General features: G+C 38.3%; 1 protein-coding gene and 1 long non-coding RNA gene across 4 annotated transcripts in view; one reads left to right on the top strand and one right to left on the bottom strand.

The window, feature by feature from the left end:
• The window catches only part of Btc (betacellulin), a 50,925-nt gene extending 49,133 nt beyond the window's left edge, over window positions 1-1,792 (bottom strand). The window contains exon 1 of one of the 2 annotated variants that reach the window (XM_078021415.1): window positions 1,339-1,792. In XM_078021415.1, coding sequence (XP_077877541.1) covers window positions 1,339-1,402 — 64 coding nt within the window. In that variant the 5' untranslated portion in view covers window positions 1,403-1,792. The remainder of the gene's footprint in view (window positions 1-1,338) is intronic. The other variant, XM_078021414.1, reaches the window with a different exon arrangement.
• Window positions 1,461-21,284, top strand: part of LOC144366719 (uncharacterized) — a 50,684-nt gene continuing 30,860 nt past the window's right edge. The window contains exons 1-2 of one of the 2 annotated variants that reach the window (XR_013425826.1): window positions 1,461-1,597; window positions 20,610-20,704. This is a non-coding gene — a long non-coding RNA (uncharacterized LOC144366719). Of the gene's footprint in view, window positions 1,598-1,959; window positions 2,037-20,609; window positions 20,705-21,284 lie in introns of both variants that reach the window. The other variant, XR_013425827.1, reaches the window with a different exon arrangement.

The following is a 21,284-nucleotide window of genomic DNA, read 5'->3' on the forward strand; positions in this document are numbered from 1 at the left end:
CACTCCAAGGACACAGCAAAATGAAAACATTCATTTAGATTCCATTTATTTTTCTTCCATAAGAAAAAAAATCCACCCCTTTATTCACATGTGTTTCCAGGGTTGAAGATAGGAGTGATACCATGACAATGTTTAGGCTAGGGAGATCTCCCCATGTGCCATCCAAGATGCCCATACTCTCCAGTTAAGAAACTATCGGTAGGGTCCCTTTCCTTCTGACATCCAAAATGACCACAGTGCAAGAGGGTGTTTCCAGGAGGTGGACTTTTCCCACCTAAATGACTTCCTGCTCCCCTCCTACTCTGGAGGCAAGGAGACCCTTACTTCCAGTCATTTGAAGTTCCAGCTCTCCATCCTAAGTACAGACTTCCAAGGTCATAGGGATGGCTCCAGAAAGTTCAAGGCACCTGTTCCTTCCACCTGTCCTCTTCCCTCACCCAGGTGACTCATGTCCAGTGGTCTTTAAAGTAACAACTTTTCTCCCACTGAAGAAAAGTTTTCCCTCCCAGAATTTCGCTTTACAATAGAAAATAACAGTTTACAAGTGAAGGGTTCTTGTATTTCATCAAAGGTTTCCTCAATAAAATGTGTCATTTCCCTTTCCTTTCTTCCCTATCAGCAACAGTCAGGTCCCCGGAGGTGAGTTTTGCCTTTCCTGGCTCCTTCCAGCTGCCCCAGCAAAAATAAGGCATATTAATTCATTCTTAGATCATGACAGTTTCTCCAGGAGCCGTCCCCTTCCTTTCTCACACTGCCGGACACACACACACACACACACACACACAGAGAGAGAGAGAGAGAGAGAGAGAGAGAGAGAGAGAGAGAGAGAGAGAGAGAGAGAGAAATTCTCTCCACCACGTTGCTCCACACTCCCTGCCAGCATCTTGGGTCACTGAGTTTCTCCTGCGGGTACCCTTCGGGGTACAGACGTCTATTCTCCTTCTTTAGTGAGTTTTCCCTCCTACCACTCCACACTCGCGGGCACTCGGTCCCCAGAGCCCTAAGGCACCCCCTCGGGTCACTGTGGGGCCCTCTGTTCTGTGCACTGCTCCCTTTGGCATCCTGAGCATAGCACCGGCAGAGCGGCCCGCGCGATCCCTTCCGCCTTCGGGCCTCCCTCCACGCCTAGGGGCAGCCTCCAACAGGTGCAGCCCCAAGTGCCCAATTGCCGGATCCTCAACTTCGTCCTCTCTCAGTCATCAAAGTTCTCTGACCCGCGCTCGCCAGCCCGAGAGCGCCCTCGTGCCCAGATTATCTGCGCGATTCAGGGTTCGCCCTCCCCGTGACTCCAGCCCCGGTCTTTCCTCCTGCTCTCAAGTGCCCAGCGTGGCCACTTACCCAGGGCAAGGGCCAGGAGCAGTGGCAGGGAGCTGGCGCCGCTGCCCGGGGCGGCCGGGTCCATCAACCCCGCTCTGCGGGGCCGGGCAGCCCCTAGACGAGTCTCCCTCCTCCTTCTTCGCCCCCTTCCCGGGACCCGGGCGCTCCAGAGGGTGCTTGGAAACTAATCCTGGAGCCAGGAGGAAACGAAACTACTCTTCTGGCTGGCACCCTGGCTACAGGGCAAGGAAACACCCAGGGAGGACGGCCGGCCGGCTCTGTGAGTGTCGGGAGAGGAGGGAGCCTCCTATTTATCCTCACTCCTGCACACACCCCACTAAAAAGGCGCAGAAATTGGTGGTAGCGGCCACGATGCTCCCACCCAAATTGCCCCACACCCATACCCACACCCAAGGATACATTCGGGAGGCCCTCGGGCCAGCTCACCCACTCCCCCTGCTGGGTCGCACCTGACTGTTCATTTCCCTCCCCCTGGAGGAGTAAACAAGGTAGGTAGGGAGATGTGAGAGACCACGTGGAGGACTGGAAGGCGCTGACCCCGCCCGCGCGCAGCCCTCAACTCTTGAAACCTGCTGACACAAAATCAAACGTGTTCTGGAACTCTAACTTTCCTCATTTCAGTTGCTAGTGTCATGGAGTGACCAGAGCCAAGGATCACTGAGAACAACCTCAGGCATTTGACAATAACAAGCCTCTCTGTGAGTGTATGCAGGCAATTGCAAGTCTCATTATTATCTATCATAGTCCTAAAGCTAGTATCTTGTTTTGCAGTAAGCATTATCTTCTAATAATTTATGAGAATTTTGTCTTATCAAAATCTACTTTAGAAATTTCATTTGCAATTTATTTATACCTTTGCTTATTTTTCATTTTATTTGCATTTACTTATCTTATTTATTTACTGTATTATTCTCTTGATTTTTGTTGGATCTATGAAAATAATAAGAATGCTTTTTACTTCTGGCTTGCCAAGCCCTCTCCCTACTTTATTATACTTTGTTATGAAGAAAAGGTGGGATCCATTGGTTGTGCACCAAATAATTTCTGGAACACAGAGACATACAGTTTTCAAGGACAGAAAGGAGAATACAATTTTCTTTATATTATTTATATATTTGCTTTCAAAAATAACCAAAGGATAAAGGTGTTTCTGTGCTATGTCCTATGTTTCTATTGCAAGAGCAATAAGTATAACCATGCCCCATTAGTTCAGAAGTTATATATCTATTGCCTCCAAACATCTGATAAACATTATTTTATGTATAAAATGCAAATCAGATGTCTGCTGCTTTCTCCCCAATTCATTGTTTAAATTAAGCAAATTATTATACAATTTTACTCCATAAGTGACATTTCATTTCAAAACTAATTCAAATTATTTTAGTGCCCCAGGCAACCAAGATATCAAAGGAATAAAAATCAGCTCTTAATTTTCCAAATTCCATTCTAGCCCCACATGATAGCTCATAAAGAACTGTAGAGAGGGCAGGCATGGGGGTTGAAGAAATCCAAGGGGGATACAAGGGGCACAGAAGGTCACTGTGCCTTAAATTAAAAGGACAGAAGAAGCACAGGAAACCAAAGGATTTTGTAATCATTTTTCTCCCTTCCTTTTTCCTTTCTGGTATTCTCTCTCTCCATCTCTGTCAGGGCTCTATGTTAAGGCATCTCTCATTCTGAAATGGTACCCTATCCAAAACGTGACCTGTTATCCCCTACAGAATGTTACAGTTCCCATTTCTTTCCCATAGATGCTAATAAAAAAAAAAATAAGGCACACTTAAGCAAAAAGTACTAAATGTTTGTTGAGTATTGTAAAGTGCCAGTACCTGATGTGAGCATTCATCATTCACGCCATTCAAATGGCAAATTAACTTTTTCAGGTCACTAGAGTATGAAATAGTGTTATTTAATATACTAAATAGGCCAGATAAATTAATAACCTTCCCTGAGAGTTTTATTTACTGCCAGAAACAAAATAAGCATTCCCAATATATGCCTTCGAATTTTCCTAGTATTAGAGATCCAAACTCTTCAAGGTCAAGAGACTTTTGCTTTCCTATATTTCTCCTTCTTTTCTCTCCTTCTCCTTCTTCTCCTTCTCCCTCTCCTCCTTCCCCTTCTTCCTCTTATTTTTCTTTCCTTCTTTCTCCTCTTCTTCACCTCTCCTTCTCTTTCCCCTACTCCTCCTCTTCCCTACCTTCTGTCTTCCCTTGCATATAGGAGAAGGTAATTCTCAAATCCAACAATTAACTTTGGAAAGGTTGAGGGTCATATTTGACCAAGCTGGGTCCACATTCATGTAGCAAAGCTAAGCCTCCATGCTTTAGGTTGTAAACTGGGCTTCCAAAAGAAGAATTATATATAAGAGGAAGAGAGGGGAAAGGGAAAAAAAGAGAGAGAAATGAATTACAGTAGATGGGGTAGAGAGAGAAGATGGGAGGGGAGGGGAGAGGGGATAGTAGAGGGTAGGAAGGGCAGCAGAATACAACATACACTAGTATGGCAATATGTAAAAACATAGATGTGTAACCAATGTGATTCTGCAATCTGTATATGCGGTAAAAATTGGAGTTCATACCCACTTAAATCAAATGCATGAAATATGATGTGTCAAGAGCTATGTAATGTTTTGAACAACTAATAATAAAAAAAAAGAAAAAAAAAAGAATAGATCGAAGTTAGACAGAGTCCTAAGGCAGAACTTGTATCCATGGTATCCCCAAGCTGGAGATTGCTTGAATGGTACCTTTCCTAGACCAGCATCAGGCAGGTATAACCAGCCTTACCCAATCTGGTATGAGGCTCAAGTAGATTCCATCAGAGGGCCTTTAAGCATCAGCCTTGTTCTCTTCCCACACAAAACAGCCTCCAACAAGGACATTCCTCCCCCTCCTCTGGACAGGACAACATAAGCTGATAATTATTTGTGTAACACAGCACATAAACAGACACACAGTGTAATGAAAAGGAAAATTTTAGAATACATTCATTCTAGGTCAACATAGATTTTCCACATTATAAGATAAAAGTTCAGTAGAATACAAAGGTTGCCTACTGGTCATGGACATTACTTAATTCAATAAGAGCAATTGAATGAAAATGATGACTTTTAGAAGATATAATGTTAAAGTAATAATAAACATCATTTAAAGCATATTATCACACAGTTACAAATCAAAAGTATAGTATATATGAAGAACTTTAAAAATTCTAATTAAGCTATTGAAATACCAATGAAAAATCAGTACTCAACATTTATATTTACTTGATTCTACTTTAAAAATCATTTTCTGGAGCAGAGGAGTTATTGTTTTTTATCCTCCCTCTCTTGCCCACTTGGTGGTACCTTCCTATTCAAGTTTTCGGGGTCCACCTTTTTATATGCATGCTGTTTTTTATATTTAGTGATTTATTTTGTTGCTTATTTTCTATTATTAAATTATTTCTTCATTCTAATTTGTTATACACGATGGCAGAATGCAACTCATTTCATATTATACATATAGAGCACAATTTTTCAAGTCACTGGTTGTACACAAAGTATTTTAACACTATTTGTGTCTTCATACATGTACTTATGGTAATGATGTCTAACTCATTCCACCATCATTCCTACATGCTTCCCCCGCCCCTTCCCCTCCTCCCCTTTGCCCTATCCTCCATTCTTCCCATGTTCCCCCAACCCCATCTCCATTATGAGTCAGCATCCTCATATCAAAGAAAAAAATTGGCCTTTTGGCCTTTGGTTTTTTACTTTACTTACCATTATATTCTCCAACTCCATCCATTTACCTGCAAATGCCATGATTTTATTTTCTTTTATTGCTGAGTAATGTTCCATTGCATGTATATATATATCAAAGTTTCCCTATACATTCATCTACTGAAGGGCATCTGGGTTGGTTCCACAATTTAGCTATTGTGAATTGTGCTACTATAAACATTAATGTGGCTATGTCCCTGTAGTATGCTGTTTTTAAGTCCCTTCCATATAAACCAAGGAGTGAGATAGCTGGGTCAAATGGTGGTTCCATTCCAAGTTTTCCAAGGAATCTCCATACTGCTTTCCAGATTGGTTGTACCAATTTGCAGTCCCATCAGCAATGTATGAGAGTGCCTTTTCCCCCATATCCTTGACAACACTTCTTGTTTGTATTCATAATAGCTGCTATTCTGACTGAAGTGAGATGAAATCTTAGAGTAATTATGATCTGCATTTCTCTAATTGCTAGAGATGTTGAACATTTTTTCATATGTTTGTTGATTGGTTGTATATCTTCTTCTTAGAAGTGTCTGTTCAGTTCCTTGGCCCATTAACTGATTGGGTTATTTGGGTTTTTTTTTTTTTTTTGGTGTTAAGTTTTTTGAGTGCTTTGTATATCCCAGAGATTAGTGCTCTATCTGATGTGCTTGTGGTACAGATTTGCTAATCTGTTTGACCATCTATCTTTTTAAAATGACAACTGAATACAGGTTAATATAATCTCAACCATCATTGTCTCTGTGATATTATGTCTGATAGTTTCAGTTAACCATTATGATTCTTTGACTATATTTATACAAACCTCAAAAACAAACTTCTGGTATAAAAAAATCTGAGCTTTTGCACTGGTTAAGTTGTATGCTAATGAAGGAAGCACAGAAGCAACATAACTTTCATGCTGGAATATGGCAAGGCCCCAAACATCCTCCCTAATACACTTGCTACAGTAGCTTCATACCTTCCTACCCGGACCTAGATTCTCAGCACTCTAGACACTCTGCTAGGAGGGACAACATAGGTGGATAATTATGTACAATTGGTTCAGAAGTCTTTTCAGTACATTCAAATTGGTTCTGTGTCAATGAGTGGTTGAATCACAAATTACTCACTTCTCTCAGCCTCAGTTTCCTCATCCATAAAATGTTATGGTAATGAATTGCACGGTCTTTATGACTCACAAGGATAGATATCTCTAAGGCAGAAATCTGACATAATAGAAATCCTTCAGTGAACTATTATTGTTAAATTATTAAAATGTACAGGGTACATTTTTTTTACTAACCCTCATTACTAATAGTTGAGATGGAGGGAAAGAAATAACACATAGTAAAACTATGTTGGGAAGGCAATATTGAGCTAAAATTTCATGAACTGGGGCACTATTTGTTACTCCTTATACCCCTCTGACATACTCCTCCTTCCCTTCCTTTCCTCCTTCCTCCTTCAACTCTCTTTGAAGATCAAGATAGCATATAACTCAGGGTACAATAGTTTATTGAACAATGTTTTGGTTAGTTTTCTGTTGCTGAATATCAGAAGTAAATTTATAAATTTTTAAAGAACAGAGGTTTATTTGACTCATGGTTCTGGAGGCATCTGATAAGGCTTAACTCGCTGCACCACAACATAGTAGAGAGTCAGCACAATGTGGAAAGACAGAGCAAGCATGCTAGCTCAGGAATATTTTCCTCTTCTTATAAAGCCATAAATGCCATCATGGGGGTCCTAACCTCATGTCCTCATCTAATTCTAATTACCTCCCAAAAGGATCCACCTCCAAATACCATACACACAAAAATTTGAGAATTAATTTTCCAACGTTTGAACTTTTTTTATTGGACACATCCATATCAATTTCCTTCTGGCCCCCAAAGTTCATGTCATTCTCACATGAAAAATACATTCATTCTCTCTCAATGTATCTAAAGTCCGAACTCAGTCTGGCACCATCTTGAATGTCCAAAGTCCAGGGTCTCATCTAAACCAAATTTGATACTCAAGGCAAGTTATGATTTGGATATGTGGTGTCCCCCAAAAGCTCACATGTGAAACAAATGCAAGAGAGTTTAGAGGTCAAGTGATCAGATTCAGATTGTGAAAGTTATAACCTATTCAGTGGATTTATGTACTGATGGATTAATTTGGTGGTAATTATAGGAAAATTAGGTGTGGCTAGAAGAGGTAGATTACTGGAGGCATGCCTTGTGGTACATCTTTTGTCCCATGTGAGCAGAGCTCTCTCTGCTTCCTAATGTCATGTTCTGGCTGCTCTCTTCTGTCACACATTTCCACCATAATGTTCTTTCTACCTCACCCCAGGTCCAGAGCTATGGAGTCAGCCATCTATGGCCTGAGAGTTCTGAAACCATAAGCCACAAATAAACTTCTCCTCCTCTATATTGTTCTTGTCAGGTCTTTTGGTCACAGTGATGAAAAAGCTGACTAAAATAAGGCATGATTAATCTTAGGGCAAATCACTCTAGCTATGAGCCAGTGAAATCAATATAAATCAACTTCCAAAATGCAATGGTGGGGCAGGAAGAGCACATACATTCCCATTCCAAGAGAGAGAGAGAGCTAGACTAGAGGAAAGGAGTCATCTACCCCAAGTAAGTCCAAAACTCAACAGGGAAAACAACATTAAGTTTTAAAGCAAAAGAATAATGTCCTTTGACTTCGTTTCCTTTATCCTGTGCATATTTGTACAAGGGTTGGACCCTAGGGATTCAGACAACCCTACATGAACTGTCTCAGGTTGGACCCTCATGTCTGGTTTTCCCAGGCTGTCATTTCATGAAGGTAGGTCTACAATTCTGTGGTCTCAAGGGCAGTTCCATTCTTATGGTTCCATTAGGCATTGCACTGGTAAGGATTTCCATCCCTTTAAGAAGGTTCTACATGTGGCCCCAGACCATCCATGACATCCTATAATATCCTTTGAAGTCTAGGTAGAGGAGGGCATGTTCCACAGCTCTTGCATTCCTTGGGCTTGCAGAATTAACACCATGCAGATACTGCATCCAGAGCACTGGATGGAGCCTCAGCCGATGCTGCTTGAACTACAGCTAGAGCAGCCAAGGAGCACTGAGTCAGAATCTAGGGAACAGAGACATCGGGCTACCCTGGGCAATGAACCCATGGAGGGTGCCCACGGTATATGCCCTGAAACCATTTTACCCACTTAGTTCTCCCACCTGTGATGGGAGGGGTGGCCTTGAAGAATATTTGCCAATTTTCCATCTAACACAGGATTAATATCCAGGAAAGTTAAGAAACTCTAAAAATTTAACCAAAAAACACAAATAATCCAATTAAAAATGGGCAAATGATCTAAATAGACACATCTTCAAAGAACAGATGTAAATGGTCAAAAAATAAATAAATGCTCACTTTCAGTAGCCATTGGGGAAATATAAATCAAAACCACAATGAGATAACCTCTCACCCCAGTTAGAATGGTTATTATCAACCTCTGTCCAAAATAATAACAAATGTTGATGAGGATATGGAAAAAAATCTTACTGTTGAATGGGATTCTCATTAGTATACTCATTAGTATAAGCACTGTGGAGAATGGTATGAAGATTGCTCAAAAAAATAAAAATAGATCTATCATATGAATCAGTTATTCCCCTATTGGCTATATATCCAAAGAAAGTGAAGGTAGCATACAAAAAATAAAAAAACCATACCTGCATGCCTATGTTTACTCTGGAACTATTTACAAATGCTAAGATATAGAAACAATCTAGGTGAGCACTAGTAGATCAATGGATAAAGAAAATGTGGTACATATACACAACAAAATGTTATTCAGCCATAAAAAAAGGAATTCTGTCATTTGCAGAAAAATGAATGAAACTGAAGGACATTATGCTAAATAAGTAAAATAAGCCAGACACAGGCAGACAAATACTAACTTCTCTCATATATAGAAGCTTAAAAAATTAACCTGAATGTAGACTAATGACTACTAGAGATTGAGAAGGGGTTTCCATTTAATAAAAACAGTGGATTTGATTAATGCATATTGTATGCATGAGTTGAAATATAACACTAAACCAAATTATTATGTACAATTAGTACACATTAATGTTATCAAAATAAATGGATAAATAAATAAAATAGCTGTTTAGATAGATAGGTGGTATTGTTATGCCAATTTTAATTATACTATACATTCAAGTGATTGGTCCAAAATTTCAAAGCAACTGGTTGAACTATTCCTAGAACCCAGATCTAAAGTCAGCAAGATTTTAAAAAGGGACTGTTTCAGTGAGCTCGTGATACCATAACAAAATACCATAGACTCAATGCTTTAAATAACAGAAATTATTTTTTTCCTAGTTTGGGAAGTTAGAAGTCCAAGATCAAAGTGTCAACTGATTTGGTTCCTTGTGAGGGCTCTCTTTGTAGATGCCCTTTCTCACTGTGTTCTTGTGGCCTTTCCTTGGGAAATGCATGTAAAGAAAAATCTCTCTTTCTTCCTCATCATACAAGGCTATAAATCCTATAGGATTAGATTCCCATCCTTGTGACCTCACTTAACCTTAATATCGTCCCCAAACCATATATTTAAATATAGATGTATAATAGGTTAGGGTTTCAACATAGAACTTTCGAGGGTGTACAAATATTCATCCCATAACAGGGAGTTTTGATTTTTGAATAGACAGACCTAACTCTCACTTTTTTCTTTTGAATAGACTTTTATTTTAAAATAGTTTAGACTAATATAAAAGTTACAAGACTATCACAGAGGGTTACTATATATTCTGAATCTAGTTTCTCCTATTATTAATACTTGCCTTTATATGGTACATTTGTCACAATTAAGGAAAAACATTAGTGCATTGCTATTAACTAAAACTCACGTTTTCTTCATACTTCCTTAATTTTTTGTTAATTTTCTTTTTCTATTTTAGAATTTCATCCAGTACACCATAGTACATATACTTAGGATCTTTCTTGAGTGTGACAGTTTTTTGTACTTATTGTCTTTTTGATGATCTTTACAGCTTTAAGAGTACTTGTCAAGTATTTTATAGATTATTCTTAAATTTGAGTTTTCCTAAAGCTTTTCTCATGGTTAGACAGTGTTATTTACTAAGGAAGTTCCCATTGATGAATTATCATTCATCACATCATATGACAGGTGCATGCTGTTCACATTGATGATGTTGTCCTTGGTCACCTGGCTGAGGTCAGTTTGACACTCCGCAAAGTAAACTCTCCACCTCTACCAGCCCCTGTACTGTACTCTTTGAGGGCAGAGTATCTACATAAGTTTCTTGGAATTCTTTTTTTTTTTTTGCTGATATTTGTCTATTCTCTCCCATTTCTTTATTTGTTCAAACATTTATTTATATCAGTAAGGACTTGGAGATTAGTTGTAGGATATATTCCAAGACAACTTGAATCTCTGTCACTAGTTGCTGAATGCATTTCCTCCTGCAGTAGAAGTTCCTTCTTTTTGCTCTTGATTGGAGTCTTATATGGAATACAGGGAGGAAAACTTCAACTAGAACCAGTGCTTTTGTTAAAGCAAGGTATGATATGGTTGCAAAAATGTGCCAAGTTGCAGTGGCTTAGGGATCTGTAAGTTTATTCATTTTTTATGTTAACTGCTTAAGATGGGAATACCAGGAGCTGCATTACTTAGGGTCTCAGGATTATGGAAGGAAGTTATGACATCTTCACATGTGTCTTCAAGTCAACTGAAACTCAGAAACCCAAAGGAGAGGAATTAAAGGGCAGTTTTATGGGCCAGACCTGAATGTAGAACAGATTGCGTGTGCTCACTTTCCATTGTCATATTGATGCACCTTTCCAGGCAAGTGGGAAATATAGTTCAGTTGTACCCAAGGAAATGGGAAGAACGGATTTGGGAGGACAGTCTCAGTCAGACCTAGCAAATGAAGTGAAAAGAATAAATGTAAAGAATATTTACAGTATAATAACCCTGACTTATCAGTTTTTAAAACATCATCTACTGCCAGAAAAAAAATGATGTTCTTACTAATATTGGTTCTGGGCTGAAATTTTAAACAGATACTGTGTATGAAAATTCTTTGGAAACTATAACATTGTATCTAAGTGTGAAGTGTTACAATTATTTCTCATGTTAGCTTCATGCATTTAAAAAAATGCATGTTGAAAATATGAGTATTGATCCTAACTTGATACTTTTTATCTCTGACATTAGCATACAGCTATTCATCATTGTCAGACAGCAGTTATAGTGGAATTATTACTGTTTTTGCATGGTTCCAAAGGCTGAAAAGAAAATCTTATAAGCAAAGTAGAACTTTAAGTAACAAAATATATCATCAATACTTTTTAAGGTATAAAAGAAAATATTGTGTGAAAGAAAAAAATACCAATTATTCAAAGTGAAAGGTGGTTAGAAAAGTAGGAGCTGATACTGAAAAGTTTCAGAAAATATTATGTATTATATTTATTTGTTGTTAATGCACACATAAACCTACATGTAAAAAAAATTAAAAAGACTAAATAATTCTAAAATATTTCCTTCAATTAAGATAAATTTAACTAAAATAAAATTCTAAGAAGCATTAAAAACATTAGTCAAAACTTTTTTAATTAAAAATTTCTTCCTTAATTTTTATTAGATAATGATGCATCTTATAATATATGGCCAATTTTATAAAATCTTGCATTTAGGGCTCAAAATTATGAACTCTTTAATATCCACTAATATGGAGCTATCACTCTTTTGTCAGAGCAGGCTAGTTTCTCAGCTGTATGATTTCAGGAATAAAATAAGCCATGCCCCATGATATACTCAAATGTTTTGCCAAAATTCTCACTAATAAATTATTTTCTTCCTAGGGAAATTTTTTAGAGACACTTATGCTTTTCTCTGGTGGTAGATAATGTTTTGTAAACCAATGAAAAGTTGTTATCTAAGATAGGAAACTCATTAAAATCCATTAGCATCTTAGTGTAAATGAATTAGTAAGAGGTAAGCACCCAGTTAGTAAGATATAACAGGTAATTTCTGAGTGCTGCATAAAGCATCACTAAAGACTGTTGGTTGAGATTTTAGACTCAAAGCTCAATTAGCATGCTACAGCAAACGTTATGAACAGGAGGACAGGAAGGATCATAGGAAAAGTATAAGTGAGGAAGAGCTGAGATAATTGTTGTACACTCTCTATATTAAGTCAACGTTCCATAACTATAACAAAATACATGAGGTAATAGCTTAAAGAGAAAAGATTTATTGTGTATGTTCCAATTCATGATCAATTACTCCATTGCTAAAGCAAAACTACTCACTCTATGGTCAGGAAGTTAAAAAAAATAAGAAAGGGGCTGGTGGCTAGGGTCCCACAATTCTTTGTGGCCTCAGTGATCTAAGGACCTCTCATCAGGCTTCACTTCTTAAAGGTTCCAGCATCTTCCAGTATTACCAAGTTCGAGGTCAAACCTTTAACATGGGCCTGTGAATATTTTTTAAGATCCTAATTATCATACCCTCCTTTTTATTCTGGCCCACTTTCATCCTTATAATCTTTCTTCCTGTCTTTCACTCTAGCAGAAAGGTCGACAGAATTGACTTAGAAATAAATATCTATGTGACTTAATGCTGGACTGAGGACCTAGTATAGAACTGAACCAAGGCAGAGCAGACCCTACCTTTTTTTTTTCCTGCTTATGTCCACAAAGGTAAAATCTAACTAGATATTGCAAAGTCACTAATATTAGCTATCAATTATTTTTACAAAAACACTGTTTCTATATTTTCTCATCATAACTCTGAGGTTGTATTTAACTGATCTTAAAGATGAAAATCTAAGGCTAAAGTAAATTAAATTACTTGCAGAATGAAATATAAATAGTATCTAGTATAACCAGGCCTCATTCTCAAATCTAGAGATTTGTAACACTAGATTAATATAAGATAAGGCCTCTCTTTTGGGAGGTCAACCTGTGGAGATAAAATACAGTTTTAGAGGATGTAATATAAGTAATTTTATACATGCAACGACCAATCTTGCATTCAAGAAGGGGTGATACACATCCTGACCATGGAAACCTCCAGGCCCTGAGTATACTTTTCTTCCTCACCTGTATCAGGATGAGGAGTTCTAAATTGGTGGCATGGCCTTCTATACTGCAACCACAACCAAACAGTATTTAGGACCAGCTTTACAGACTATGGCATAAAGATAGCAATCAGCAAAGCTCAATCCAGATGACTGAAATCCAGGAAACCTACTAAAATTGATCACAATGACTACTGTTTCTCCATTAAAAACCAAAATTTCTTTAAAAGTTTTAAGAAAAATTTAGAAAGTTTATTATATACTCCAGATTCTAGATAAGTTACCAGGAAAGTTTAGTATACACTCCAGATTCTAGATAAGTTACCAGGAAAAAAAATGTTAAAATTGAGTATAGAAATGTAGAAATATGTGATTCTGCAATCTGTATATGTGGTAAAAATGGGAGTTCATAACCTACTTGAATCAAATGTATGAAATATGATATGTCAAGAGCATTGTAATGTTTTGAACAACCAATAAAAAAGAAATGTAGAAATAAACTAAAGAATACTGTATCAACAGACTTCTGCTCAACTGATTTGCATTAGCAGTTAGTTCACCATTTGATCTCTCTATTCAGTAAATTTTCCTGCAGAACCTATGGTAAACCAAGCAAAATGACAGTAGAAGGTACCATTCCAGTGCCCAGTGCCTATCCTGCAAGCTATGTTCTGATTCTGTTGTCTAGACTTTATCAGACAGATTTCAAGATGAGGTAATAAGGCCAGGCCCAAGGACAAGAGAGTCATTTCATCTAGATTAAATCAAAACTGGCCTATCCTGTCTCTTATTCTGTATCAAAACCTGATCCTGTAATGCTTCAAATTCCTCTAAAACAATCCACAGTAATGTCCAGTTGTGAATTTCTGAGGATTCCATTATGTTCCTGACACATGTCAACATTCCTCCAGTGGCATGAAGTTAAGGAGGAATATATAAAGCATCCCCTACAGATTAATGTATCCAACTGATCCAAGAGAACTGTAATGAATCCCATGAGAAAATTGGGAGAAATTTTTGAAGACTACCATTTTATATGTGCTGATGTCATAGTTAAGAAAAGCACACTAAAAAGTTAAGTCAGGAGGGCAGCCTATAATAGTCTTGAAATTTAAGGTTTGAGAAAAGACAGTCTTAGTTCAAATCTTGGCACTGTTCTTATCCATTGTGTGAACTGGGCTGGTGACTTGATATTTCCAAATCCAAATTTCTTACATTTCTAAATCAAAAATTATAGCAACTATCATCATCACAAGCATTCAAGCAAGCAGAAATTTAGGCTCAGAAATTACAAATAATTCAAATTTTCCATGTTCTGGAAAGTAGAGTGCATGAAGAGGCATCTGCAGAGACCAGGCAGGGCTTGGCCTACATATACCTGGTGAAGGAGTCTGGACTCACCTCTGGTCATAGGGAGATATTACTTGTGGAGAAAAAATACAATTTTAGAGGTTGTAATACAACTAATTGTGTACATGCAATGACCAGTCTGCATTCATGAAGGGGTGATACCCAGCAGGATTGTAACATTCATTTATTCATTGTTTCACAGTATAATATGCTATATGGCTAGGCATTTTTCTAGGCATTAGGGACATATCAATAAACAATAGATAAAAATCTCTGCCCCTGTGGATTTTCCTTCTGATGAAAGGTCAATAACATTATCAGTTAAGTAAGTTACATAGTGTGTTAAAAGACTTTGTATGGTCTGGAAAAAATATACAACAGGTTAAGAGGGAATCAGGAGTATTGGGTTGGCAGAGCTCTTGGTATCTGTATATTAAAATTCTGAACCCTTAGCACACTCTTTAGATAGATTCAATGACATGGCCATAAATCATTGACTCTGGCTTTGAGAAGGTCAAATAGTAGGGGGGTTTGAGGACCATCCTTTTACTATGATTTAATTTTTTCTGTCAAGGAAAGCAAAAGCTGCAAGAAAAGCATCTGAAGAGGTTAAACAACAACAACAAAAAAGATAATGCAGAAATTTTCAGAGAGTTTCCAAAGCCTTTGATGAATTCAAGTGTTTCAATTTCATCCCAATTGCATTCTAACACCTTGCAAGGTAGAGGGAAGCTCTTGCTAATCTATGTGATATCAATTTTAAACGACTGAAGATAAATATATTTTCAGTGATCCCAAAAGAAAAGAATATTTATCTTTTAAATGATAAGTTGCTAAATTTCCCCAGACTGGTGGGGGTTCTTATCTCTGCTTCATAAGTAACAGCTCTTCCAAGGTCGTTAGGCCTTAAGCAGAGAGGACAGGGGCAAGGAAGGAGGTAAGAAGGTGGCTTGCATAACAGATGTCTTCAAATACTTGCAGAGTTCTAACATGAAATTTGAATTATATTCATACTGATAAGTCCAAGTAGTTGTAACAAGAACCTAAAGGTTAGAGGTGAATAAATTTGGATTCATTATGAAAAAAAGACTTCTCTAAAATTCTAGTAAAAGAATATTTCCCCTTGGGAAATAGTAAGTTCTCTAGCACTGGGAGTAAACCTGCCATGTATTATAAAGGAAACTAAAATAATCTCATCTCCCTCTTACCCTGAAGATTACAAGATTTCAAGACTAGATGACATTAAGTCGTTTTTTTTTTCCCCCGAGCCCTAAAATGCTAATAATACAACATGTCAAGATTTCTTCCTTCAAAATAGTTTTAAAGTGACCAGATGGTCACCAAAAAGCCATAAAATTAGACATTTAAAAAATAATTAGTAAGAACAAATTAACTTACAAGTGATTGAGAATTGCCCATGTTCTAGACCATTCTCAAATTGCTACTTAATTTAAAACTAGTACTTTTGGTTTATGGGCCATAATATTCATATGCATACTCATTCCCATAGAAATAAAAATAAATTCTAAAATGCATTTATTACAAATTATGGTCTATTGGTCTCATAAATGACACATTTTAATAATTTCAGCACTCTCTAGTCTATCAACAAGTACAAATTAATGTCAATCATCAAATCATTTCAATGTGAGTTTCTTAAGGTTAAATTTTGACATAGCATATAAACATCTTTAAGATATATAGACTATATTTTAAAACGCATGTCCAAGGGCACAAAAGGGAGATTGCACACAGGGACATAAGCATAAGATTGCATTTAAGTGGAGTAAGTATTATCATGAACAAAAACAAAAACAAAACCTAAAGGAAGAATTCTTTTTACTACAGATGGTGCCCGAAGAAGATGAAGGGTGAGGTTTGAAATGTAATGTAGACTGAAAAGCTTGTTATTGAGAAACTTCTGGCTATGAGGACCAATGATATTTAAGTTAACTTCTAACCTTGGTATCCCTTTCTTTGGGCAAACTGTCAACATGATAAATTCACAGAAGATTTTCTGGAGTGAGTAAATAACCTTTGAACATTTATAAATTGAGATTTTAGTTTTTCAATATGTACCTTTCATTCATTTCCTACCTTTACCTCAAAAAGCCCTGAAAACATCTGTTGCTATTGCTACCTCTCATATTTGTCTTACAAATAAGGCACAGATAAGTTTTATAGCCTTAGTCTCTGCATGAGAACTAGAATCAAAGATTTGTTTATGACTGAGTCTGTTGAGAGCCACAGCCAAAGGGGCCCCAGAAAACTTCCAGCTGCCAGCAAACTTCCAGCTGCCAGCTGATGATTGGCTCACAGCGGCCCCAGCAACATCTAGCTGATTGGCTCCTCTGCAGTGATGTTCATTGGGCTGTTTCCCTGCCCTTCAGACTGCCAGCTGATGATTGGCTCACAACGGCCCCAGCAACATCTAGCTGATTGGCTCCTCCACGGAGCTGCTCATTGGGGGACTTCTTTGGCTCTGCCCACGCAACCCAGCCAATCGGCCTCAAGAGCAGGAGGATTGTGGGAGGTTGAGAGGCTGGTGTGGGAGTGAGAGGCTTGTGGAAGCCGGTGGTGGCAGTTGGGCTCTGAGGGTTTTTTTCCTGAGGAGCTGTTTTGTTTGGCATTTGTAGTTCTAAAAATAAAGTTAGTTTCTTTTGACAAGTGGCTCCTGAATTGTGCCCAGCCAGACTTCGGCAGAGTCCAAGTCATAATCTAACACACTGTGGTTTTGGTCCCCTAATAGTGACACTTTTATTAATGAAACCCTTTATTAATGATACCCTCCAAGTTGATCCAGACTTACACATTGTCATTGCCTATCATCTCAGGAATAAGAAAGAAATTATACCCACCTTTAGAAATTTAGTTATTATAAAAACCTTTCCTCAACCTTCTTGATTTGTATACTTCTGTCCTCTCTCTCAGTTTAAGGATGTGTTGAGACCACAGTCATGTTCACATATCTTCTTAATTAACAACAAAAATACTTTTCTCCATAAATCTAAATGAGAGCACTGCCAATAATAAAGATCTTTCATGGCTTTTTAGAGAAAATGTTTCCTAAAGCATTTCTGCCGAGGAAAGAGACTCAAGCTGTCTGCATCATCTTATGGGAGTTTATGAAATATCCTGCTCAGAAAAAGTAAATAAAGTGACTAAAGATGGAAAACATTATCTCCACCCGTCCACCTCTTCCCAGACTGATTTCCTGCTTCATTTCCAAAGCTATTGCATTAACTTAGACCCTTATCATTTTGTGCCTTGAATAGACTTCTGTCTGGTTTTTTTCTAACTCCAATATTATTTCTCTGCTCCAGTTCCTTCATTTGTAAAGTGGAGAATAATAATGATACCGCCATTCCTGGGCTGTTGTGAGAAATAAATAAGTGAACACAGGGGAAGTGTTTGCATAGCGTCTTGAATATCAGCACATTGTAAGCATTTAACCCCATGTTAATAAACATTAACCCCATAAAAGTTTTATTCTCTATGCTGTTCCAAGGCTTCAAGATTATTCTACAGTGTTTACAGTGGAAACACAAGTATATCTAGAGTCCACCACTTTCCATCTTTTCCAAGCCGCCACCATCTTCTGCCATGCTGCCTGGATTATTGCAATAGATTCCTAACTGGTCTTCTCACTTCTGTTCTTGCCTCCCACAAACTGAGTGGCCAAGTGATCCTTTGGATTTTAAATTGGATCATGTCATTCCTCTATCTTTCTTTCTCTCTCCCCCTACTCATCTCACTACAATTACACAGCAAGGTCCTTAAAAAGGCCCTGCATACCCCTTTCCCTTACCTGACCTCATCTCTATTCCTGCTGGTTTACAAAATTTGAGCTTCCCAGATTTCTTCAGGGTCCTTCCCACATAGAGCAGACTGCTCCCACCTTAAGGTCTTGGGCATAGTTGGTCCTTCTTCCTGAGATATCTTCTCCCTTCTCCCCGACCATCAGCCTACTTCCTTTCCATGGGGACAGTATCCAAACACTAGTCCCAGTTGGATTTTTCCTTCACTGCCCTTTTAGCCTGCCTCTCAAGAATCCTCCCTTTTCCCACTGATCATAAACCCTTTTCTCGGTGCAGGCATTTTTCCTGGTTTTGTTATCTGCTCCTTGGGCCAGGGTCACCTAATATACTGACTAAGGTTAATTACTTCATTAATTCCCCGACTTTCCCAATGTGCAGTATTACTTTTATCACCTTCTGTTCAACGAGTTGAATTCATTACTAAGATGTTGTGCGTGAAGGTCAGTTAAACTTCAGATTGTAGGCCAAGAGACCAGAAATAAGAAAAGCTCACAGTATACTGCTGAAAGATTTCTCCCAGATCTGTTCCAGAGCATAGCTCTGCTTCCTCCATCCTGAGTCTTCAAACCATGTATATATTTGCAGTGTACAGAAACTGGGAGGGACCTCAGCTCTCCCTTCCCAGGGTACCTCCTTTATGTTCAGATACACTTGATTAATGTATTCAATACTCAGAGGAAAAGCAGCTACTGTGTACCAGGGACATGGCACAGCCTATGGGAATATCATGTTAAGTAAAACTAGTCTGTTCTCGAACATGCAGTGTAATTGAAGAATAGAAAAATAGATCAAAGACTTTTGTAAAGAATCATAAATAGAGTATAGTAATAATAAAGGATAATAAGGATAAAGGATAATAATAATAAAGGATAATAAGAGCAGCCGAAATTTACTGAATTCTTAGTATATTCCATCCACATATTACTTTTTCCCTAAGTAATGTTTTAGTTGTCGATGGACACAATATCTTTGTTTTATTTATTTATTTTTATGTGGTGTTGAGGATGGAACCCAGTGCCTCATACATGCGAGGCAAGCGCTCTGCCACTGAGCCACAATCCCAACCTCACATATTACTTTTTATCTGTTAATTCAAGCCTGATTTGAACCCAGGCAACCTTACACATCCCCTAGGATGTTTAAATCAGCCAAGTGACCCAGTATCCCATTCCTTAACTCTACCTCAGATTCTACCTGGCAATCGGCTCCTGATGTGTTGACAATCTTGTGGCATACACTGAATACTGACTGTGTGCCACACAGAAAACCTGCCCAAAAGAACTCACAGTTTTGGTGAAGTAGAGATTCATGTAAAGCTATCATACTAAAATGGTGCATTTATCCCATAAAAAATGCTATAAATAAGGCACAGAAGAGGCACAGGATAGGATGTAGGCATAGCATCATTATTAGGTGAGGATTATAGAACACAACCCATGGAGGAAGTCTGCCCAACCAAAGTGGGAAGGACTTCTGAGAAGACTTTTAGGACAGAGGTATCCATTATCACTTGACCTTTGGCAATTCTCTCCTCTTTGAAAACCACCCTCAAAATTCTCCTCAAGAAGTCCCTCCCAATGTCATAACCTATATGATAGTAAATTTTATGAACCAATTTGACTGAGCCACAAGGTGCTGTGGTACTTGGTTAAATATTATTCTGGATATTTCTGTGAAGGGTTCTGGAAGAGAATAGCATTTGGACTGGTAAGTGGAATAAAGCTCTTCTCAATGGGGGTGGGCCTCATCCAATCTCCTCTATTGGAGGCCTGAGTAAGCAAAAGGCAGAATAAGGGATAATCCACTCTCTGCCTAACCACTTCTGAGCTGGGACATGAGACTGAGACATTGTTATAGTTTGAATCTTAAATTTCCCCAAAGGCTCATTTGCTAAAGGCTGTGTCACCAGCCATGTGCCACTGCTGGGAGGTGGCAGAACGGTTAAGAGGTGGGCCTAGTGGGAAGAAGTTAGGGCATTGGAGGCATGTCTTTGAAGAGTATTTTGGGACCCTGATGCTTTCCTGTCTTTTTGCTTTCTGACACCAGGAGATAAACAGCTTTGTTCTACCACATGCCCCTTGCCCTGATATTCTACCTTGCCTCAGGCCCCAAACTAACAAAACCAAGCAACTGTGGACTAAAACCTCTGAAACAATAAGCCAAAATAAATCTTTCCTCCTTTTAAGTTGATTATTTCATCTCAGGTCTTTTTGTCAAGGTGATAGACAGTTGACTAACATTATCATCAATTCTCTTGATTCTCAGGCCTTCAGACTCACCTTAAATTATAATACTGGCTTTCCTGAGATTCCAGTTTACCAATGGAAGATTGGGATTTCTCTGCCTCCATAACTCCTTATGTGAGCAAATTCTTTATGATATCTCCCCCACCCCTTGGGGCACCTTTGTTCCTGTGAGTGTATGTGTGTTTCTTATTTAAATACATTATCCTATCAGTTCTATCTTTCTGGAGAACCCTAACTAATAACCACCTTAATCTCATCATCTTTTCTCTGTATTTCCTTGGTATTTTTTAGGAGAAGAAAAGTATATTTTAGCTCACAGTTTTAGAGATTCAGTTCACGGTCTGCTGACTCTATACTTCTGGGCCCAAGAAAAGGCAGAACATCATGAAAAAGGGTGTGGTGGAGAAAAGCAGCTCAGGACATGGAAACCACAAAGCAGAGAGAGAGGTCTGCTCACTAGGGACAAAATACAAACCCCAAACTCATACTATCAATGACTCCCTTCCTTGAGCAGCACCCCACCTGCCTAGTTAGTATCCAGTTAATCCATATTAGTGGATTAATCCATTTACTAGGCTACACCTCCCACAATCTAATCATTTTATCTCTGAACATTCTTGCATAATCTCACATATAGGCCTTTGAGGGATGTCACATATTCAAAACTTAACATTCTACCCCACTCCCCAAAAGC

Source organism: Ictidomys tridecemlineatus, chromosome 9 (assembly GCF_052094955.1).
Source record: "Ictidomys tridecemlineatus isolate mIctTri1 chromosome 9, mIctTri1.hap1, whole genome shotgun sequence".
NCBI lineage: Eukaryota > Metazoa > Chordata > Mammalia > Rodentia > Sciuridae > Ictidomys > Ictidomys tridecemlineatus.